General features: G+C 38.9%; 1 protein-coding gene across 24 annotated transcripts in view; it reads left to right on the forward strand.

The window, feature by feature from the left end:
* Positions 1 to 24,636, forward strand: part of RBMS3 (RNA binding motif single stranded interacting protein 3) — a gene marked incomplete at its 3' end in the record, with an annotated part of 702,635 nt that overhangs the window by 378,645 nt on the left and 299,354 nt on the right. For all 24 annotated transcript variants that reach the window (XM_080580036.1, XM_080580033.1, XM_080580013.1 and 21 more), the window contains one exon: positions 3,286 to 3,344. In XM_080580036.1, the coding sequence (XP_080436162.1) occupies positions 3,286 to 3,344 (59 nt within the window). The remainder of the gene's footprint in view (positions 1 to 3,285; positions 3,345 to 24,636) is intronic.

The following is a 24,636-nucleotide window of genomic DNA, read 5'->3' on the forward strand; positions in this document are numbered from 1 at the left end:
AAGAAGCTATTTCTCCCCTCCAAGTTCTCGTGGAATATAAGAATGGCTGGGCTGGGTCAGATCAGGAATTTATTTAAGCTGTTGTAAGGGGAGGTGCCTGATGTTAAAATGGGGACTGAATGTCATGATACTTCCCTGTCACCCTCTCCCAGCTTTTAGTGTTAGGTGGCTTCCAGGGCCACAGACGTGCCGTTGTGTTTAATTTGGTGACAGATCTAACAGCCTAGAAGTCGTCTAATAGCTTTCCGTAGAGATGCATTTTGTGGGGCACCAGCACTTTCTGTGGCCATGAGTTCCAAAGGTAACTTTCCTCTTCTGGACGAGTATCTTCTTCTCCAGAATTTAACCTGTCCATCCTGTAATTGTCTTGTCAGCCCTTATATATTATGAGGAACAGTGAAAACACCTAGTCATAGTTTCACTGCATGGGTCCTTCTTTAATGAGCTGAAGTCCTAGTGTATGTGTTTGCCCCTGACATGGAAGCTCTTTCAAGTCTCTGACCACATGGTTTTAAATGAAAAATATTACATGCAGAAAACATTAAAAACATCATTCAATACAGGGAATTAAAAGGATTTTTAAAAACAGGATGAAAATAATTTTATTTGAGGTTACTGCACATTTAAATAATGGGGAAGAATGTAATGAAAAACAACACATCTGTCTGGGAACCTTCGGAATAAAAATTTTGGTTCAGATGTGCAGTAGACACATTTTTGAGGTAACAGTGTCACAGATTCATAACTTCTCTTACCTTGGATACTGTGATGCAGTAGGTTATCTTTAATGATACAATCATTATGTTTAAAGGTTGATAATAAGGCATTGAGATGAACTCAGTTCCACAATTATCTTTACTGACCAGAATTTTTTTTTTTTGATTCAAGATCTTTGAAAGAATACCTTCATGCACCATAATTCAGGAGGAAATTAGATAGTGCTCATGTTCTCCCATGACATGCAAACCATACCTAGTATTTTTTACATTAATGATATCGTTTGTGCAGGCTGTTAGATTTTATAGTAGTTTCTATTTAAATATAAGAAAAGGAGCTGTCGCTCGTGATGTGGTTTATAGTTATTTCTGTGGGCATTCTCATGGAAGAATACTTGTTTGTTGCTTCCATGTGAATGAAAACACACTTAAGGCTCACGCAAATGAAGAGACATCAGCTTTGGAGGGACAACATAACTTGATACCACTCTCCGTGTGTGCAAGAAACACGACTACATTTGTAGGAACAAAATACATTCCTGACTTAATGCAAAACACAAGCTAACATTCTTCATCAGAACTAATGTTCTGATTACTGTAAAATACTTACTTGAAATATTTAGGAAAACAGTGTCCAAATTAATTCCAATGACTTTATTGTGGCACAGCTCGAGGTTTATAGCGGCAGATGAAATCAGCTGCATATGGCTAATTGCCTATAACGGTGTTTGTTATTGTGGCACCTCTCGCTGCTCAGACGCCTGGTTTTGCAAACACGTTGGTGTGCATCTAGCAGTATGTGCCGGAGGAAGCTTCTGGACCGAACAGAATTGCTTCTCAGACTGAAATCTCCAGTGTAACGAAGTGTGTGCAGGATCACAGTACGCGGCAAATAACTCTGGGAAATCTGTAATAAAAGCAGTGGAACCACAAATGTCTGTCTTTGCTGGCAAGAAATGTTAACTTTGAGCTCTCACATGACTTGGATGAAACAACATATCAATTCATTAGGAGTGGCTGAACTGAAATGGAGGCTGGGTGTTAGTTTTTGTTGGCGGAAGTTTAGGTAGGGGTTGTGTTTTATTTGAGGTTGTTGTGGGTTAGCCGCTGATTTTTGTTGGATTCTTTCTCCATATATCTGTCAGAGGCCCTTTGCCGTACGAGATAGGCATGTTTTTGCATGTTTTTCATGTATTTGATTTTAAATCTAAATAAATCAAATAAACGAAGATGCACTGCACGGGCCAAACTTCCTGCTGGGTAAGCTGCCCACTGAGCAACCATAAATCACACTGGCAGAGAATTTGGCCGTGCCTGCTTGAGATATGTGCTCTAACATCTTTGAGGCCAAAGTCAACTCCAGGTATTACCGTGAAGAATTATAAAACTAAGTGGAACATAAGTGAATATGAAGGCCCCAATTCTGAAAACACCTGAGCTTAGAAAAGCATGTGATCTCATGGTTAACATTAAACGTGCTTTAGGTATCCACTCCTCTTGGAGTAGAGCCAGCTGTGGCAAAACAGACCCCACAGCTACCTGCCCATGTCCCCGTCATGGTGGGGGGTGTGTTGCATTGGGTCTGCTTGCAGAGCACAAAATCCGCTCTGTCTAGGGAGCCAGTGAGGCAGGTGAGGGGGAGAAGAAAGCTTTTCTCCCCTTCCTCCCACCCAAGAGAGACCAAGACATACCAGTGACTTGAGGAATAAAATTAATTTTCTCATACTCCTGAAGTGTTATATTCATCTGTAAATGGCTCTCTTCTATGATCTTTCACCAGCTCTTAGTGACACTGACCATTAAATTGGCATTTGTAGTTTAAACCTCTGCAAGGTAAAGACAAATAGCTGTTTTATGGTCTAATTGCTTAATGCAACAAATTGTAGCTGCCCAAGTTCCCTCTTAATCATGCCAGGTCTATCAAGTTGCAGTGCAGTGCAGTGCTGTCTTATGAGAGGTGTCACATACTAAAGTAAGAATTAGCACTCATCTTGGAAAAGAGCTAGGAGATGCATATAAACCTCAAAAGCTTCAGTCTATCTAAAACAGAAGCTAAATCTAGATCTAGATCTAAATCTATCTGTTTAGGGTGTGTGTGTGAATGTGTGAATGCAGACCCAAGCACAATTGTGTCTGTGTGTGTGTGTACATGCATGTAAATAAATGACCATACCTCCTTGTTGTTAATCCTGGATCTGGTCCATCTCTATTAAAATTAATCTTGTTTGACAGCTAAAAATGAAAATATATTTTTAAGCAAGCCTAATTAACTTAACCAAAGAAGCATCTTTAGTAGTGCTGATGACCTAAACTTTCCCCTGTATTTGGCATTTATACTGGCAGTACAGTGCAGCGACCAGAAGTAGACAGGCTATGGCAAAGGAGCAGTGCTTTTCAGATGAACTCGAAAGGTGTTTGTTGAACTGCAGTGGAAGAAGAAACCTCTCCAGAAGTATCAGGGAAACATTCTTCAAGAGCACTAGATCTCTTTCTTGGATATGTGCAAAAATAATTATATATGTTATTAAAATGCAATAACATGTATTTCTGTTCTTTGTTTTCTCTCTAGGTATGGGAAAATTGTATCCACAAAGGCAATTCTTGACAAAAACACAAATCAGTGCAAAGGTATGTGTAAAAGTCTGCCCTGTGAGTTCATTGTCTGTTTGAATGATTGACTGGTGGCTTGACTGCCAAGGCCTTGGCTCCAACAGTGCAATCAACATAATGTACGGTATATTGCAAACATATTTAATAATGCCAAAGCTTTGAGTCTTGTTTCCAGTAACATTGCTCATTAATTTTTTTCATTAACAAACAAAATGAAAATCACAAATCATAACAAGTATCAAATTGCTTCAGCAGAAAAGTAAATTACCTTCTAACCACATAGTACTGTCTGATTTGAATGATATCATCATTGATGCAAATTGATTTCCTATATAAAAGCAAAAATTTTCCCAAGCAAAACCTGGTTTATTTTTTTTCTGGTTCAGGTTATTCATTTAACAGTCTGAAGAGCAGTCAAGTGTATGGTGGGAACCTCTGCTTTAAAATGTCTGTCACTTTATACTAGTGATATTCAGAATCCTTTTGGAGTAATAGGATCTACTGAAGTGGATTCTTCTCATAAGAAGTGCATTCTGGATAGCATTTCAGTATGAGTTACTAAAAGCACTGCATACAGAAATATCTCACTGGTGGCAAGATAGGGTTTGAAGAGAAACAGGAGAGAAAGATACGTGGGCAAATTTTGAGAAAGTTCAAAATCCTGTCAGCTGTACCAAAGATGTTACTGGTGTTTGGAGAAGTGTGTGCCTTTATCTCTTGCATGCCAGCAGCAGCATTCATTAGCTACTCAGAAAAAAAAGTACGTTGTAAGATTGCAGTCAAGTCTTGGAAATCTCCATCAGCCTAATATAGTTCATCATCAGAAGTGGCACTACCATGCATTCACTTTGGTTGGACTTGTGTTTTTTTTTTTTTTTATAACATCACTCTGACCATATTTCTTTGAAAATCACACTGGGAACCAGATTTTTGTTTGTTTGTTTTTTGTTTAGCTTGTTTTACAGAAGAATACCCATGTGGAAGGATGGGTTTGGCCAAGTGCAGAAGGCCTGGGGTGCAGGCCCACAGAGGTGAGAGCAGCAGTTTCAGAGCCAGGAGGAGATGGATTTACCTGCCACTGGGAGGCTTGAGTTTTGGAGGCAGGGCGCTGTCTGGGGACCTGTAGAGAGAGCAGGATTTGCAAAGTGACAGAGCTACAAAAGGGCTGAGTGGATCAAAAGGGCCCTGAGCTGGTTTGACAAGGAAGAAGAGTCCTACGATGAACAGGAGTATGGTTAGATAGGATAGGCTTTGGGATAGCGGTGGTTTGGGATGAGACCCTGGTGTAGGAAGAAATTGGGGTTTAGGATTAAGGGAGCTACAGGGGCCTGATTTGCTGATGTCAGGGGTTAAAAAAAAAAAAAAAAGTCGTCATCCATGATCAGGTAGGTTGGAGTAAGCCTGGGTCACTCTTCATTGTCCCACACTCCAGCTAAGACATTTCTTTAGGAACAGAAATGTTGTATTTCCCCGTTCCCACCATACAACAAGACTGAGGTGTTTTCTCATGGGTCAACTCCACCATTTTTTCAGCTTTTATCTTAAATTTGTCCATCTGAAATGGCAACACAAACCAAGCGTATGGAGTTGAATTTGAATTGGGCTGTAAATGTGCTGAATAAATAAATGAAGTCTGTGGAACAGCGAAATGTATTTGTCTCTGTTGATCTCGGTTGCCTGAGACCACGCTGCTCTCACTATAGATGCTTCAGCTGGGTGGCTAAAAGCTGGTGGAGTGAATCAGTGAATCTGGTGGAAGCAGGCTCATAGACTGGTAACCACTCCCACAAACATGTTGTCGTGTGATCTAGACTTTTCTATTCCCATTGCCAGTGGAAATAAGAAAAGACATGGATGTACTTGCAAAATACAGAAATGTGAAGTGAAAACATTGTAAAGAGCATAAATGGTAAAAATTTGAGAAAGACAAACATCTTGGTTTGGTATTCTTTATGTTGTAGTCTGTTTTGATATTATTGTAGTGGGGGCTATGTAACAGTGAGTTGGAATTTTGTAAAAGTTTGGTTCATGCTGTGTTTTTACACTGTAGGGCAGAGATATATTTATTTGTATTTTCAAAGATGGATCTTTATGACATAAGTGGTGTCATTATAAGATCATAAACATAATTGGATTTATTAACAGTATACTTCGTGGCATAAAAAGAATAGATGTTTTGCTTCTTGGGTATGATTTCCTTCCTCTAGCAAGATTGCTGGGGAAAAAAAAAAAAAGAAAAAAGAAAAAGTCTGACAGGCATCAGAACTGGAAGGGCCCTGAAGAGGTCATCTGGTCTGTTCCTCTGCCTCAGGCCAGGATCAGCACTACCTAAGCCACCGCTGACGGATGTTTGTGTCACCTGTGCTCAAAGGCTTCCAGCAGTGGAGATTCCACCAGCTCCTCAGGCAATCGGCAATAGTGCTTGCTGTCCTTGCTATAATAAAGTGTTTCCTAATGTCTAACCCACATCTCCCTTTGTGCAGTTTAAGCCTATCGCTTCTTTTCTTATCCCCAGTGAATATGCAGAGCGGTTCATCCTTTCCTCTTTACAGCAAACACATATATTTGAAGACCGCTATGCATCTGTCCGAGCTTTTCTTTAGGCTGAACACTGGTCCTTTCTCTCCTTCCTCAGAGGCAATCTGTTTCAAATTTCTGATTATATTGCACTTCATCGGTCTCTCTAATTAGTTCACTCTAATCTGAAGTCCTTAGAGCCGGGCACAGAATGTCAGACAGCCTGAATCCGACCATTTTAAATAGTGTGGAGAAGTTATTTTAATTTGTCTTCTCTGTGATTGCGTGGCTCTCCTGTTTATTTATACATATAAATAGCTACTTATATTTAAAGTATAGATAGATTTTTGAGGGTGTTGTGTGAGAACAACAATGTTGATTTATGCAAAGAGATTCTCAGAAGCCCCGTGGTTCTGTTATTCTTTTCTCCGGTGCTGCTGCCAGCCAGGCATTCCTTATTGTGTGCTCTGCTTTGTGCTGTTGATTATTCCCTCCTAAGGCTAGTACTTTTCATTTGTCTGTATTGAATTTTATCGTGTTTTTTTCCTGGCTACTCCTTAATTTGCTAAGATTATTCTCAAATCTTAAGTCTCCAGAGCGCTTGCAGCACTTACCTCTTTAGTATCCTCTTCACAGTTAATAAATGATTTCTCTAATCCACTGGACAAGATAATTTGGAAAAGACTGAGTAATAACAGACCTGAGAGAGACTTTTGAGGAAACCTTCTCAGTGTACCAGGTAGTTTAACAGTGAGCCGTTGAAAACTTTTAAAATTGGATGTGTCAATCAGTTTGGCACCTATGTCACAGGACTTCTAGACAGGTCGTATTTCTCCCGTCTGTTCATGTTATGAGAGACAATCAAGGTTTAATTAAATATATGGTACTTCCCTATCCATGAGACTAATTCGCTATGTTTAGATGGAGGTACGATATGATATCATTTATACTTGCTTATCATGATATGGGGTACTCATCACCTGATGCCTGTGAGGCTCTGTGAATAGATTTATGTACTATTTGTTCTAGGATTTTTCCAGAAGTTGAAACTATATTGAGTGTCTCTAATTCACTAGTGCCTGCATCCAGACCTTTAAAGCAAACAAATAATCAACAGGCATTTTGTTGGCTCCTTTCCAGTCTTTTGGCTATCACTCATCCCTCTTAAAGTATGAGCTATCCTGTTAAATGAACACATCATTCTGTGATGTTTGCACAGTGCAGTAGGGTGGATTACATTTAAGTAGAAGATAGAAGAAATCATGTGATTAGAGATTTCAAAATCTATTTCAACCTCATTTGTGTTTTGTCCAAGGTATAGAGTAGATCTGAAAATGTAAACTAGTGAATATAATGATGTAATGATTTCAAGTACCATATGTATCAATGTGCAGATCTGTTAAAACAGGCTGCTGATTAGCAAAAAGCGTTAGGCTTCCCCTTCAACAAATGAAGAAAACACTCTGAAAAACTGGACTTTAAGTCATTCTCCAGTATTCCTCACATTTTTAAAATGATACCTGCGACATTCCTGGCGTGCTAAGGAATAGTGTCATCTGAGGATTTTTGCCTGGTATGAATTAAGGAGTCGGGTCTAAAGAAATCATATATGCTTCAAGGGAGTTCACTAGGGAAACCTTTTGACGTAACCTCTCATTTTAAGATTACTCGTTGTTGGTGGCATAAATGCTAAGTGAGGCATAGTAGAAAAAACAATCTCTGTGTAATAGAACAATATATAAAACAAAATAAGCACAGTCATGACAAAATGGACAGAAATCACTGAACAAAGCAGGCAACAATCACATATGGAGAATAATGAAAAACAGACACATGATTCATTCAGATGTTCAAACACAAAAACCCTAATGAACAAGTTGGACAGTTTTGGCTGCTTTTGCTTTTTCCCCTCTCCCTCTCTTCTTTGCGCGTTTCCCTTCTGGGTCTACTGCATTTGCTAATTTAAAAAGTAGGGGAAATTAAATAAAAGAAGCCATTCAAGGGAAGCGTTAATCTTAAACACGTAGACTCTTCTCTTTCCAGTGCTCACCCCCCGCCCTCTCCAGACTGGCTTGCCTTTGATAGACCTACGTGCTCAGAGCAGAGGGAATGAGTAATGGTTGTTTCACAGTACAGTTTCCATACCTCATAGCAATGGAATACAGAACAGTTAATCTGCCAAATACACAAGCCCATTTCTTAGAGTATGAATTACTGTCATCTGCATCTGCCCTTGCAGACACTTTAATTGCATGCATACAGATTTACTTCCTGGTTTAATCAGGAGCTCGTATTATTTTGAGCATTTTGCTAGGACCTTAGAAGATGAGCCTGTAAGAATGACTGAAAGTCGGAAATCCCACCTGTGGGATTTTTTTTTTTTTTAATAAATAAAAACTATGAATCACAGTAATGTGTAGGAGACAAACACTTCAACTGCATATTCTTCATTTTATGTATATTTTTTTCAAACCAAGCGTGACTTGATTTGTTGAATGGCAGTGTTTGTCTTAGGAGAGAAATGTGCCTAACATGATGAGCAGAACTATAGAGACTCTACTTATAATTTTAATATTTCATTATGACATTTTTTCTCATCAAGAATTTTTAGCAATGATCTATTCACATTTTTTTATTATTATTATTTTAAATACATAAACTAAGGAAGTAGATGCACATTCATTAGGTGATTTTATGGTCAAAACATGCCGTGAGGTCATCTGTGTTGACCCACCATATATTGCATAATTTTATTTCTCCAGTTTCCCTGCTATTTTTAGACCGCGAGTTAAAAATCTACTATGACTTATTTTATAAATTGAGGGTTTGTGTAACAAAAATGGGATGACTGCAAACTTACTGTAAGTGTTGGAGATAATTGGAATGACATCATAAAGTGCTGCTTTATAACTTCCAAAAAGCCTTGTCCAGCCTTGTATTTTAAGTCAGTGGAGCTATTCATCTTCTTAAGTTTACCTGCATCCCTAAGTATCCTAATCAATTAGAGCTTAATGAGGAAGAGGTTTCTGGTCCGGTGGTCTGAAAAACAAAACTGTGTAGCATATAACGAGATACCTTGAAGTGTATGTTAGGCAATATACCTTTGTAACTTTAAATTTTGGGAGGTAATTTTTTGCACATAACCTATGAAGATTAAAGCTTATAATGTGATCACATTAGTTTATGCATTTTCACTTTGCATTTATTAATTTATGTTATTGCTGTTGTACTTGAGATGGCAGAATTTGGTTGTGACTAGGAACATGAAGCAAGTCAATGTAAAATCATAAGCTAGTGAAGAAAGAGCTAAGCTGCACAGAAAGCTATTCAGTTAATAAATTTTATTTATTGGGAATAAGCTAAAATTGCAATAACTGTGCTGTGTTATTTATGATTCTCAAAATTGCCATTTTGAGAGAGAAAAAAATCCAGCCAAGTAGGTCTGTGCCTGATCACAGACTGTAAACTGTTCACACTAGGAGGGCATGCACAGCATGCTTCAAGGGGAAATGGATCTTGTAGAAAGTAAATAATTTGTAAAACAGACTTATTTAATTTTGAAACTCTAGACTTGTGTAAAAATAAATCAATCCTATTTTCAATACCAGGATAGACAGCAGATGTGGTGATTTTTTGTGCAATATCGTTTGTTTGCATTTTTTTCTTTCTCTTTTTTTGATCCATTCCAAAGTTTTACGTAATAAGTGGCATAAGAGTTCAGAAGTTATTAAAAGCGTAGCAATATGCAATATCTTAATTTGGTGGGTTTTCTGACACTGAGGCATTTGTGAAGGCAGTGTAGATGCTGAGTATGGGTCGTCACACAGCAAGTTTTATGTATGGCTCTGCTAATCCATCTCGTTACTGAGCTGTAGCAGTTCTAGGTCTCTTGAACAGCAAGTATGAACTACAATGAGTAGTGCCACTTCTGGTTAGCAAACCAACTGATAAACCCAAATCTCCTGCGTCAGAAGGACAGAGCCTTTGGTGGTATCAAGTCCCCAGATCAGTCCTGCTGCTGAGGTAGCACGTAGTAGTATAGCATCCGTGCCCTATGGAAGTAATGCAGAGCTCTCCCTCCATTAGTCATTTGTTTGTTACTATGAAGGCTTGAAAAATGTTCTTCCTTAAACATCTAATTGATTTTTTTGTTTGTTCTGAAACATTTCAAAATAGTTAAAGAAAAAAAATTGCCATCCTAAATATTTTTGGAAGTCTTAAGGTACATTTAAACATAATGAAGCTGGTTGCTTACAACTGGTAAATGTTTGGAGTTTTTTTTTTTTTTGAAAAAAAAACTTTTATTTCACCCATGTGAGTGAAACTGTGAGCTTGAGATTTTTTTTTTCCTTTTAAGTTAAAAATCCGTATCATTATGTAATCACATGAAACTAGGAGCCAAGTCTTTAGGAAAAACACCAACAGGGATGATCAAAACAAAATGAAAAGAATTGGCAATAAGAAGCCGTAAGGTTGTTCAGATAACGCTTCAGTGTTCTAAGTTCACACCTTACCATGTCAAATGGAAGGGTGTTTGATCTGCAGGCTCATGAGCTATAATGCTACTCTACAAACATAGCCAATTAAAAATGTCGTGAGGTTGTAGATGAACCTTTTTTTAAAATAAAAGTGTGTGTGTATATTCAGAAATATATATGGAGCTGCCTCTTTTAACTTACAGGTGAAGTTTTGTGGATGTTTAGGTACCATAAAGAAGCAATGGCACTCAGTGGGAGCATGTGATGCTATAAAGTGAAGTATTTTCCTGGCACCTGTTGCGTTGGCCAGCGGGTGTTATATGCATCTTGGCAAACGTGTGAGTGTTTTGCAAAATCTCACTTAGCTTGGAGGAAACTGTTCTCCTATTTGCATGTTTTTGAATGCCTTCCATGTCTGCTGTAGTGAAACAGCAGGGTTTGATGAGTCGTGCCGAGCAAGTCACTGTAACCAGAGTGTGCCAGCACTGGCCGATGCCCTGCTGTGGTGAGGACCCGAGACATACCCACCTCCATGTCTGCAAAATCTTACTGCACCTCAGAAAACAGTCTTGACTGCATCTAAGCAGTGTTCTGTCTCAAGCAAGTCCTTTTAAAATTGCTAATTGAGTTTAAAGCCAGGTCCTCTACAGAGGAAACTCCTTTCTAATTAGTTCCCCAGACACTTTCTTAAACGGGTTCTTTGCAATTAAGAAAAATATTTCCTGGGTCATTATCTTTTCATAAATGAACTCATGGCCTAGCAAATATTTTCTGTAAGGAGACCCAAGATGCTCAAGTATTCTGTGACATATCTAATCTGTGATTATTCTTAATTTACTGCTTCCAAAATTTGCCGGCCCATATCACTGGTAAATAATTGGTTTAATTTTTTTTTTCCTTCTAGAGAAATAAAAAAAGTAAAATTTCCATTTATACACAGTGATTAATGTTTTGAGTCATTGGTCTGTATAAAACTTTGCCAACAGCTTGGCATGTGTTTGAAGTGCATTTTGGGACTGGGTAATGCTAGTAGGCTCTTAATGATCTCAGCAGATTTGGAAATATCTATTTCATATCACAGAACTGAACAGAAGAGAAATCTTGTTGACTTGGAACAGCAGCTTGTAAAGCTTGTTGAAGCCTTACTTGTAATGCATTGGCTTTTTTAACCGTCTTACAGAATCGTTTTGCTTAAACTTGAACTTCATTTTTTCTGATGCCATGGTGCAGCATCTTGCATCTCAGTAGATCTGTTTGGCCACTGGTTGCTTGAAGGCAGGTCATGTCTCCCAGAAGTAACAGATGAGAAATTGGTTGCTCAAAAGTCTAAAGACCTTCAGCAAAACAGAGCTGAATGGTGGAACCCCTCCAGATAGTCACAGAGGAGACATTGCCCTGTTCCTTAACTCTGCTGGAGCCGATTCCATCACACGCTCTCAGAGCATATGCATATGCAAAACAAATGCTTAGTTGATGTAGTGACAATTTGATAATAAATCCCATCGACAGACACTTATTGAACACGGTTACTCAACAGGAACCATTCTGAATCAGATCTGTTAATTATAGCGTGACTTCACTTTTGCATTATGCCAGCAATCAGAAAAGTCATCATTCACATTTTCCCCTATTAGTGCACATCCCTGGCTTTTGTTTAGAACAGTGGAACTATTTTACCCAAGTGAATTAAGTAAATGGTAGATAATATACTGTGAAAATAAAACACTAATAGACCATGCCATCATTTTTATTAAATCTGTCTTTCTGGGCATTTAAGGGCTGCCCGTCTAGAGACGGCATGTGATAGCTAGAGTAGAAATATATGTGCAGCACAGGAGAAAAATCATAACCTCTGGCAATAAAGATGTGGCCCCCTCAACACTGAACAAAAACCTGACCCACACCAATTCTGGAGAAGGAACTGGTGGGCATTATTAATATTACTCCATCTATTTAGGTTATGGTAGACATACAGCCGTAAAGTTCTAGGTGCTAATCTACACCACATAAAACAATTGTATTGTACAAAAATTAATTAAAAGACAGCCTTGTCCTATGGACTTTGCAGCCCAGGGCTTTGAAAAAGTGCGATGTCCACAATTAATTTCAGGTACTGTGAGTAATCTTATGACTTTGAGTCAAGTTAAATAACATTTTTAAAAATACTGAATTCTCAAAAAAACAGCCAACCAACCAACCACCACCAGCACCACCAACAAAACCCGGTCTCTCTGATCTCCTCAGAGTTCTCATACATTTGGATTTGGATAACATCTAGTGATTTTTTTTCAGCCAAGAATGTTTTGAGGAAAGCTAAATTTATATATGAGAAAAGGAGGAGGCCACATTTGGGGCGGTAGAAACAACTCTCCTGCTTGATGAAATAGTTTTTGTCTCACTGGATCTTCCTCAGGACCAATGGTAGGCTGATGTTTTCTTCCATTAGAGGGCAGCGGTGTGATATGTGGTTTCCCTGGACCCTCACATTTAGGTTTGATTAAAAAATTATAGAGTTCAATTTTTGTCTTCTTTTTTTTTTTTTTTTAATGTATCTTTGTTTGGTTTATAAATATCCAAGCACACATGCGTTGCATTTTTCATTTGCATAGAATTTTTACAAATAATTGGCCAGTTTCAAGCAAACATGAAGGACTGGGAATTTCAAATACAACAGAGTTAACAAAAGTTTTCCAAAAATGGGCAGCTATATAGAGCAGAGATTCAGTGCTCCGGTGGAAGGAACTGCAGAGCGAGTTTTGTTTTTATCCACTTAATTTAACTACAGTAAATTGCTCCTTCCTCATCTATGATAGTGCCAGAGCTTTTGCTGTTCTTGCCCAACAGGGAATTTGGGAGGGAGCTAGGGGTGTTGGAGGGAAGGGTGGAAGCAGGAAGGAAGTATTTGGGGTTGGGTATTTGAGTTGCTGCAGCAAGTTGTAGTGTCACAGTTGGGGTAGAACATGGGAAGAGGCAGGAAAGGCAAGGCTCAAATATATAAGAAAGCAAGATTCAATTGCTTGAAGAATATTCTTTTTTATTTTGAATAAAGGAGAAATAACAATTTATTTTTCCTTTATATGATCTCTGTAAAGATCTTTCAGCCTCATGCCCTTGTTGTGTGTGGTATTAGTTGTGTTGTTGTTGTTTATTAACTTATTAAATATGGAGCAGTAAACACCATATATGTTTAAATGATTTAAAATAGACTTGTTGCCCTCCAGTTTTTTTATTAATTGAATATTTTTGCTAAGCTGTCTGCTTTCAGAGCAAAGGTTGCAGCCAGTAGATGGGGGTCAATGGGACCTCCATTTAAATGCATGTTATCTCTATGTTAATTGCCTGCATATTTAGCCAACCAAGCATGTCATTCTGCAGAAAGTAAAGGTTTTTGTGGTCAACCTTTAATTGTGAAACAGCAAGAAAATGCCTGAGTGACCTGGTTTGCCTGAGGTATCTTGGTTGCTCTTGTCAGTCACTTCAGCTCACAGTAAATTGCAGGGTAAATTCCACATAATTGATGGAATGTATCTTTGAAAAAAAAAACAAACTGAAGAAAAAACAGTGTTCAAAATGCAAGTATTTAATTTTTTTATATTTGTTGCACATAATCCTAGTAGTTATTTTTCTTTTTAATAAGGCTAGATTTTATTGCTAGTATAGATAGTTATTACAGGGGAAAAAAAAAGTCATGAAACAAACATTAAATATGCCTTGGGTTTTGGAGACAGATACATATTTATCAGGTTGGGTGAATATGAGTTCTTACATCAGAAAGAATTGCATAGCTCCTGCTTGCCATGCTCTAGTTTCTTGGTCTGTTACTGTAAAAGAGTTAACATAGTTGCACTTAAAGCGGAGGATGTATTCCTTGCAGCGAGTCATTCTGAGATTGCTGGTATTAATAAGTCTCTGTCTTGCAACTCTTTGTTGTGTTTTCTCTAGTCTCTAGTAATGGGTTTGAGGTTTTGGAACTTAAAATATTTCAGATTGCTACCTCTGTCAAATTTGTTTGAATAGGGTAAGTCAGTTTAAATGTAATGAGCAAGGAAGGGCTGACAGAGAATGATATGCAGATATTTCTGCAGTATGTTCTTTGTCTTGCTTCTTTCTCCTTTTGTAGTGATTTCTGGAATTCAATTTGCTTTTTTTAGCAAATATAAGTCTGAGATTTCTATGGACTGTTCAAAGAGCATCATTTTAAAATGTGAAACTGTAATTTTCTTCCACGTGCATCACTCTACATTTATCTACATTTAATTTCTTCTACTGTTTTATTACCCAGCGCCACTTATTTTAATAAGGTCCTTCTGCAGTTATTCACAGTTGCTTCCCCCTCCTCCCCCAGTTTTCTCTCCTAAATAATCTTGTCACCTCACTGCTCAGCCTCTTCTCATCTTCTTTTAGAAATAGCTTATGCAGTGTGGGTCCCAGCAGAGCTCCACGTGGAAGTCCTATTGGTGCCATTCCTCTGTTGTAAGAAAGACCATGCCCTCGACCCTCTGTTTTTCTCTTCTAACCATTTGCTTATCCAGGAACTTTCCTTCTTATGCCATGGCTGCTTAGTTTCCTAAGAAACCTTTTGTTGGGGACCTTGTCAAATGCCTTTCAGAGATCCAAGCAGACTATATTAGCCAGATCACCCTTATCCACAGGCTTGTTGACCTTTTCAAAGAATTCCAGTAGGTCCGTGAGGCAAACCTACAAAAGCCAGGCTCTTTCCACAAATCGTATTTCCAGTGATTTTACTCTCTTTCTGCAATTTCTGATAATTTGACACCAGGCTTACAGACTTGTGGGTACCTGGATCTCACTTGGAATCTTTTTGGAATAGTGTCACCACATGTCACCTCCCCATTCCGCAGGTAAGAAGTTGATTTTATAAAAGAGGCTGCACACCTCTTACTAGTAGGTGTAGTCAACTATTGAGTCCTGGAGCTCTTTTAGAACTGGCAGGGTGAATACCATCTGTTGTTGCAATTTGTTACTGCTCACTTTTGTCAGTCGGTCCCATAATCTCCTCTGTGGTCATTTCAAATTAGGAGTTGCATGTGGTCTTCTGGACTTCCTAAGCAGCTGCTCTGTGAAATAGCACCAAAAAATGTAATCTTTGCATTATAGTCCATTTTGACCAATATGCTCAATTATTGAAGTCCCTTATGAACACTCGACTTTCTGCCCATACTGCCTTTCTCTGTCTTCCTCTATGTGTTGCTGTGGGTGTTGTCATCCTGGCAGGGCACCCAGTAGTACAGCCTCAGCTCTCCAGTAATGCATAATTCCATTCTTGGTGTTTAGGCTGCACATTTCACTCCATGTAGGTTCCGTGTTACTTGCTGCCCTGCTTAACCTGGTTATTTCTCCACCACCCGTGCATGGCCTACTCTGTGCCGTGCATGTTATATTTTAGCGGTTTGCTCGTTGCCTCACTTTCACTGGATTTCCTAGTACCTGAGTGTTTTCTTACAGTAGAATGTATTCCAGCTCACCTATCTTATTTCTAGGGCTTCAAACATTTAGGTAGCTAGCTCCTAGTGTTTTGGTTGTGTTGTCAGCACCATGTTTGAGTGATTCTCTGGTTACTTTCCTTCCCAGTATGACCACTTCCATTTTCTGGCCTGTTTGGCTTGTGAGATGAATAGATGTGAGATGAACCTCAGATCCCCTCTGAGGTTACAAACTCCCTCATCTGTTTGCCTGATGAGAGAGGTTGTTGTCACTACAACTCACTGCTTCCTTCTGGTTAGCTCCTATTTCTAGAAGGTCACTTTCAATGCTAGAAGACGCAAAGTCAGCAGGTATCAGCGGGGCAAGATCCAGAGCAGGATTACATCTTGCCTCGCTACCTGAATGCTGCCGTGAGCTGCCGGCTGCACTGACGGACTCAGGCCTGCTGTATGACAATTAGGAAATCTCTTCTGTGAACCTCTCCCTCAGCAGGGTTGGGCTTGGTCGCTTGGAAGTGACATCCCTCCCACTTTGCCACCCTGCTCTCAGGAGCCAGAATCTCCCTCTGAAGACCCTAAATTGTCTGCATAACTTGCCCGCATGTGTAGCTCTCCCACGGGGAAGACCCAGAAATGATAGTTGGCATAGGAAATGTGGTACTTCCCGCCTTCCTTAATTTCTTCTCTCAGCATGTGATAGGGTGGTTCCTTCAGCTGCTCTCTATCCACGTCATCTGTTTGACCTCTCCTCCTGGTGCTGCCCTAAGGACAAAGGCTTGAGTGCTCTCCTCCTTCCATGCAGAGTCCAACTCAAGCTCTTAGGGTCTCAGCTTAGTTCTTGGAAACACCGGGGCTCTCCTTATTCAAAAGAGCATAAAGAAAGATTGGTGGGGAACAGAAGACATACCACTTAAAAGAACATTTACAAACCCCAAAATAAATAGGAAAGGCACTGCCTGTGAGTAAATCAATGCCTGGTATATATGCGTGCAAAATGCTGGCAGCAAGAGTCACTGAGGGTATACAGGCCATGATTAAATTACAGGTGAAATATGGGCGAGTGTTTCTGACCACCAAAGCAGCTGGGTATTTGTACAGGAGGTGGAGCAAGCTCGGTTTTTATAACAGAAGTTGCTCCTTCGGGAGTGGGGCCCAGCTCTCAGGCTGAAGCAGGGGCAGCCGTCTCTCCTGCTGTTAGCCAGGCTGCCTGGCTGCTTTCGGGTGCTTTTGGAGAAAGTAGGAGCTGCAACGGTTTCCAGAGACAGCTGAAATGCCAGGGAGCAGGAGCTGGAGGAGGGAGGTCTTGCTGCGTTCTGTTGCTTGCTTGCAATTCACTTGCATATTTGCCAGTGTGAGGCCTAGGAAATGTCCGTAGGTTTGCACATTAAAGAAAATAAAATAATTCCAAAATTGTTTTTGTCAAATTAACCTTTGAAAGCCCAGCAAGGTGAGCTTGCTGTGTTCAGGGAGTGAGAATAAGGCAGAGGAATGGATATGAAATTCTCTTCTATTATTTTATCTGGAAGTCCAGACTATCACTCAGTCATCTCATATTAATAAGGCTCATAAGAAAATAGGATTTTCAGATTATGATTTTAAAGCCCCATGTTCCCACTGTGTTTTAGGGAAGAGTGAAAGCACATGTTGCCCACAGGAGTAAGTGAAACCAGAAATTTCATTTCAGTTTAGACAGTCTTTACTGACACTCTGCTCCTGGGTTTGGCATTCCTGGAAGGGAGAAGAGAAGTGGAACGTAAAAGGGGAGAAACTTTCCAGTCAACATTTGGTTTGAATTTACATATTACTGAAAAAAAAGAAAAAGAAAAAAAAAAGGAAAAAAGTACCATTATAATTCCACTGTTGTTCCACTTTAACCTCAGAAACACTAGCTGTTCTGTAAACTTCACATACGCCTTTCATTTTATATGCTACATCAGTGTGTCTGCGTCATTATTTTATCCTGGTAAATAAGGCTTTAAAGGGAGAAAACTTTGCAATACAAAAATACTTGAATTGACATATAGAAAACTGTGCTTCTTTATTTTAGTTATTTATTTTTATGAATTAGATATCACCCAAAATTCCTTAAAAGAAAACAGAAATAAGATATAATGCTACAACTTATCTCCTTTCAAGTAGATGTCCACATGGAGACTGCAGATCTAGTCTGTGCTATTCAAGGGATTGTAAATCTATGAGTTAGGATGAAGAAAGACATCAGTTGCCTTGTAGAGAGCGGTGTTGCAAAGGAGCTTGTGAAAGATATATATATATATATATTAGTAATTTTTGCATGTGTGTGTTGAACTACTTTATTAAAAGTTGATGTTTCAGTCCATTTCATATAATACCTTGCATCATTATAATGTAGGAATAGATAACTGTGAGCATTTAGATGTATGTTACACAAGTTATAACTCATAAATAATAACTGCAAATATAACTTTGGTCTAGTGATAAACTTTCCTAGAAAGAGTAATTTAATTATAAATGACAAGATTGACGTTGGCATTTGAAGTTGACAGTAGGGTTCAACTCATTAACGTTTCCATTTCGCATGTGTCCTTTACTCTGCTGTCTCAATTTCCTGAGTATAAAAAGGGTCACATTAGGATGTGTATAGTTAGCATTAGATATGTGCTGAAGCATGCTCCTTATGAAGGCCTTGAATTTCACTAAAATCAATCTTCTTCATAAGATGTATGAGCTCTAGAGCTCTAATGCTTCTCAGTTCATTTTAGGACAAAGGATGCATAAGCTCACTATTACAGCACCCCAAATGTTACCATGTATAATGAGCCCTACACCTTAGTATTTTTTGTAGTACTGTTAGAAATATCACAGGCCTGAGGATATGTCTGAAAAGCTTCCTCTCTCTTTTGTAATGATGTAAAGATAGTGTTCCCAGGTCTGATGCACTTGGAATGAACTTGGTCATTACTGCCAGACTGTGTGTCAAATATGTTATCTCCATTATTTCAATAAAACCCTTGACTACATGCTTAAGATGATAGCCTCAAGGAGTAGGCATAGCACTCACTTGAAGGGGACTTGGCATTTATGTTGGCTGGCCTGTGTGCTCGCTTTAAACATGTCCTATTTGGATCCCTTGGATCGCTTTTTAGATTTGGGGCTAAATCTTCAACTATTTGTCAACTGCTCTTGAAAGTGAGACACAGAGGCATGCAATGTATTATGATTACATGCCTCAAAACCTGTGGTATTTGGGGGAAAACAATACATTGCTCATTTTGATAGATGCTTGCTTGTTCTTCTTGCACTATTGCTCTTGAAGCTGCACACAGATACCCTGTGATTGGAGTACACTTAATGGATTATTTTGGTGCACAGTTCTACAAACCCGTACTTCTATTGGTATGATTGTGAGCACCTCCCATGATTATTAAATGGGATCACCGTATAAGCAAGCACTTCTGGAAGGTTCACAGTTAATGCAGAAGAGGAGAGGACCTTTTGCTTTGCAAGCTTCTGAGAGGAAAGAAGGTATTTTACACCAACTGGCAAAGAGCTTACAGGGAACACTTCCAAACCTTCAGAAAAAGTTTCCCACAAAGACTTTTTTTTTTTAAAGTCATGCTGCAGGAATTAAGTTGGAGATATCACTGACCGAAAGGACATTTTTTCTGAATGAGCTGAGAACCAAAGGAAATGACTCCAGGGTTTGAAATCCTTTTATTTCCTCTGTGGAAGATATCTGTGCAGCTGAAACTAACCATTCTGGCTGGACGTGAGCCAAACTTTATGGGAACTCAGATTAGGAAGTTCTATGGTCAAAATAGCCATTGAACAAATTGCTTCCAGTTTAAAGACTCAAATTTCCTGATAAAGCTACAGCATTTAACCCTTTCTTTTTTTTTTTTCACTTGGGTGAATGACCTGCCCATTATTAGACACACACTGTTCATCCAGTTGTGATCTCTGCAGTGCTCTCAGAATTGCCTGCAAAGCATTTGCTAATTTTTACTCTTATGTGAGATAGGCATATCAAAACCTAGAAAAATCGTTGGAACGGGTTCAGGTGATGTTTCCCCCTTACAATAGCAGTGAGACTGCGATAAACAAGAAGTCTGATTGCCAACTGCACCGTGGCATTTTTGTCTCGCAGCCCTTTCGAAGAGATGTGTTGTTTTGTTTGGTGGCGGGGTTAGCTGGCTTGCTTGGCCTTGGTGGACTGAAATGAAGAAGCAGCAGCAATAACAGTTGTGCCTCCAAATTGCTGTATTTACTCCAGGAAGCGTTAAAAACCAGCATGCTGTAACTAAAACACTACGCCTGGTCTCTGAATGCTGTGGCATGGGCTTAGGATTTCCAAAACAACAAAACGCTTGAATTAGAATAATGACATTCTGCATTTTTGTTTACTGAGTTCTTTCCACATTGATTTCAAACTGTTTTGCCTGTGATAGGTATGGGCATGCTCAGGAAGCCTGGGAGGGTGGCAGAGAGAGTCTGTGCTCCAGCTGGGAACAAAGTCCAGGTGTGCTGGTGCGTCCTCACCCTGCCATACACAGGACTACATTGGGCCAGTCTTTTCTGCCCCCTCACGCATGTGCACATCTCTTTTCCAAGAGGGCAACACTTCAAAGCACAGCTGGTCTGGTGAGGGTGTAGGCTGTTTTGGGCAGTTCTCGAAGAGGATGTTGGTGATTGTAATGCAGTCATAGGGATGTGACAGGATGTTGCTGCATCCGCTCTTTCTGCCCCCACCAGTAGTGATTTATTCCCTGAAGCGTGTATGCCTTTGTGCATACTTTGTATATAGTGCATTAATGCCTTTGCGCAACCTAAATTTAAAAGTCCTAAATCTTAGGCAGGTGTTTCCATCATTTCACCTGAGAGACTAATTCCCGGAATAATAAATCTCATTATTAGTCTTTTTTTTTCCTTTCTTTATACTCAGCCTAAATTTTGCTTTTCCTAATTTAATCCCACTACTCTTCATTATCCCTCCTCCCCTACAACTTGGCACCGCACTAATTAATTCATCTCCCTCTTTGGTTTTTGCTTTTTACCCTTCAGTATTATAGTTCAATGTTATAGTGTGTTCCTCTTTCCTTGTATTTACTCAGCCCAACAGATATATTTTAGCTCCAGCAATCTTCCCTTGTAAAACTGTTCCTGCTGACCTCTATTCAATGTTATTGTTCATCAGTTAACAAACCCTCTGGTTTGTTCAGAAATTGCTGGTATCAAAGTGATCAGAACAAGATGCATTACCCCAGGTAAGTGTTTGAGTGACATTATAAATGGTGATTTTATATATCAGTGCCCTTAGACCATTTTTGTTTTTCTTTTGGGCATTCTTTTTTTATTTGAGAGGGAGATTGATCACAGTTTTTACGATCAGATTTGGAATCAAACCAGAGTCTGACATTTCTTAAGTGTACTTAGGAAGTTCTATTCAATAAATATTTGGGGCATAGGTGATTTTAATAATTCGATGGTGTTCAAAGTGTGTTATATATGTGGTGACCTGGCATGAACCTTTCAAAAGGCTCAGTCTACATGTCTCTCCTCTTCTATCAGTACTGTTTCTGGAATGACATCTAAACATTGTGAAGGCCATTCTTTCCTACTCTGTCCTTCAGTGCTAACATGAATAATCAGCCTCTGTTATTTAATGACATTCTCTCTTGTATTTGTAGACAGCTATCACACCTGCCCTCCCTCATTTTTTTTTTCCTTTTAGTATATTCGGTGTCCTAGACTTAATATGCTGGTGCAGGTAAACTAAGCGAGACACTAATGAAACAAATATTTAGTCTGTTGTTAAAGTCATCTGAATTTGACCAAACCTTCATTCCTTCTCTCACTGACCAAATCCTTTTACAAAAAATCCTGTAGATTATCATTTAAAAATTCCACAAGGCTTATTTTTTTATTGATCGTACTATAAAAATATATATATTTTTTAATTATATTTTTTGACATCTTGTCACTTGACAAAGTGGAATTCCTCTCTGGACCATGTTCCCATGGATATTCTGAAGTCATGCATTTTAAGTCCTTACCTTAGAGATGATGGAAGACTCTTAATACATGCAACAGGAGCAATAGGAAGCCCCAACTGGAGAACTGTCACAGTAATGAACTACTGTTAGCCGTCAAGGTTGTGCTTCATAGGCATGTGAAACAATTTTGCAGTGTCTGTATTTAAATGGGTTGGTAGTAATACTAAATTGTTAATAGTCAGAACTTTTATTTCTTAACATAGTTTAATGAATTTAAGATTTTCACACAGGAAGTCTGTTAGTCTATTTTGAAATTCTTTCATGGAAACTGAAGCTACAGGCGGAGGGAGGAAAAGCTTGTCTTTTATCTGTAGTCAAAGAGAGAAGTATTGTCAGAGCTAGGATTAAGCTTCCAGAGTTTTCTCTGCTGTCCCAAGTGCATCTTACTGAACCCTTTGCGAATGTCTCCAGGAGGTGCAGAGTTCACAAACGGACGAAAAGCAACAAGCATTTAGACCAGAAAAGACTGCATTAACTGGAGTAATTAAGAAAACCAAATTGCAGAGTCCTTGCAAGTGAAATATAATTACTGAATGGTAACTGTATAGTTTGCATTTTAAAGACCTCTGCAGTAAAACACCCTTTAAAAATGGAGGTGGCCTCTTTAATTCTGTGTTGGTTTATTTTTGTCATATTGCACAATTGTAGGGAATGTTCTGATATCTTTCAATACTTAATTAAGTATAAAAATTGCCAATTTATCTACTAAAAATATGCAGCAGTACCCTTCTTGCAAATAACAGCTACAGTGACTCAGGTGAATAAAAATGCAGTCGTAGTGCCGGATAAACCCTCAGAGATATGTTGCCATGCTTATGCTTTTGAACTGATAATGTAGTGTGGTCATACATCTTTGTGGTCATTTCCCGTTTATATTTACCCTCAGTGAGTTTTAGGGCTGTCACTGTTCGTGGAAAGTACCATTTAGATTAGTGTGAGACGTGTTAGTTTTGGAGGGAGCGGAGTATTCCAGCATTTGCCGTCAGAAAGAAGAAGCCTGGTCATGGTACTTGGCTGTTTTAGATTTAAATTAGATCAGCTCAGCATTTTGTTTTTTGTAGAGAAAATCAGATGAACTGCTGAATGTAATGTTAAAAAATGACATTTTTTTTGATAGTTAAAAAAAACAATTCAGACAACTATATTTCCTTTCCAAAACATTGACTGGAATGCCTATGTTGTTCCTGGAAAAGCTTAAAAATACATGTGTATATATATATGTGATGTCAGAACGTACGTAAAAGTGCTGTTAATTAAATAGGCTGCTTTCTTGTTTAATCTTATCATTGAGTTCTGAAAATAGTATTGTCATAAATTGCTATACATTATTTATAAATATTAGAAATTCTGTGATTTCTGCAGCTCCCCTCATTTTTTAAAAAAATGTGTTGTTTTGAATTGGACATTTCAGGAGGGCTGAGCTTGAAGGAGATCATCGTAAGCCTTCTAATGAAATACTAATGCATATTCAGTTACAGCTATGGCAATACATTTTTCTTATTTGAAAACACTTTGGAAAATCTCCAGTTTTCAAGATTGGGAGTTTGGGAGTAAAAACAATCATTCTCTAAAGTTTTGATTTCCTGGGTGTTTTAAATCACCACACACAGCTGTTTTGCGCATGGGAAATACTGTAGCTGTGTAACTGTTGTGATTGAATGTGGGAGGTATAAACTCTCTTTACCTGAGAGCATCTTCTTATCAGACCTATCTTTTCAAAAGTGCAGAGTTTGCAGCAGTTCCCATCAGTCTAGTTTCTCCCTCCTTCCTCCTCCCCCTTTTTTTGTAACTCTCGATCTGATTTCCTAATCTATTGTTGCAAGCAAAGCTAACACACACAAATCCCACAGGCATCTCTGTCCCCACATTTACGGTTTCTAAATTGCTATTCCTTGACTGATAACTCTTTTTTTTTTTTTTTTTCTTTTTTGAAACCACCCAGACAGAGGTATTGCCAGTGGAAATCAAGAGTCATTCTTCCAATGTCATTAGTTACTACATTGCCATGAAACTTGTTTGGTAGTAGGTAGTCCCTTGGTGCTTGGAGGTGTAAGATCCTGCAGAAGGATGGAGGCAGAGCTGGCATTGCCATGTTTCATAGTAAAGGATTAAAAGTGACAGCCAGCTCTTCCCTTGACTGACTTAAACAATCGCTATCAAAATGAGTATAGTCATGCTGCGTTCAGTTATTTTGCGTGGTAACGTATGCTAACACCAGTGATAGGATAGATGAGATGGTGTTTTATATTCATTGGGCTGTTTAGTTAGGAATCTGCTAGTCACGTGTCTCCTGTGCTGTTATTTTGAGCAATATTCTTTACATTAAGCTTGTTCTAAATGCCTGAAGTACTGGGGAGCGGGGGAGGAAATTTTCTTTGCAGCACTCTCCACACTTTTTTTTTTTTTTGAAGGACAGGTTGCTTAACTTCTCTCTGCCTCAGTGTTTCCCCATCTGGTATAAATGAGAATTATCTATCTGTCTTGGATTCCTCCATGGCTTGCATTGCTGAAGTACCAGAACAGTCTTGGATGTATTTGGTCTTCCAGCACTCCAGGATGTGGGGGAGGTACCACTAATCCCATTTTGCAGGATTGTTGTGTGTAGTAGAACAGATTTTCCAGGCCAGTGTTTGCCATCAGACATTATTCCTTCTGATTGGCCATATGTAATACCCAGGAAAGGAGGAGGAACTTCAAAGTAGCACGTGCTTTTTTTTTTTTTTTTTTTTTTGTCATCCTGAGTGAATGTGTCAGTTGTGTGGTTGCTAACTCTAAACCTGTCGCCCACCTTGGCTAACGTAGGCCCTGCTTACATTGCAATCATGATTAGTTTTCAGGA

Source organism: Anser brachyrhynchus (assembly GCF_964034855.1).
Source record: "Anser brachyrhynchus genome assembly, chromosome: 2".
NCBI lineage: Eukaryota > Metazoa > Chordata > Aves > Anseriformes > Anatidae > Anser > Anser brachyrhynchus.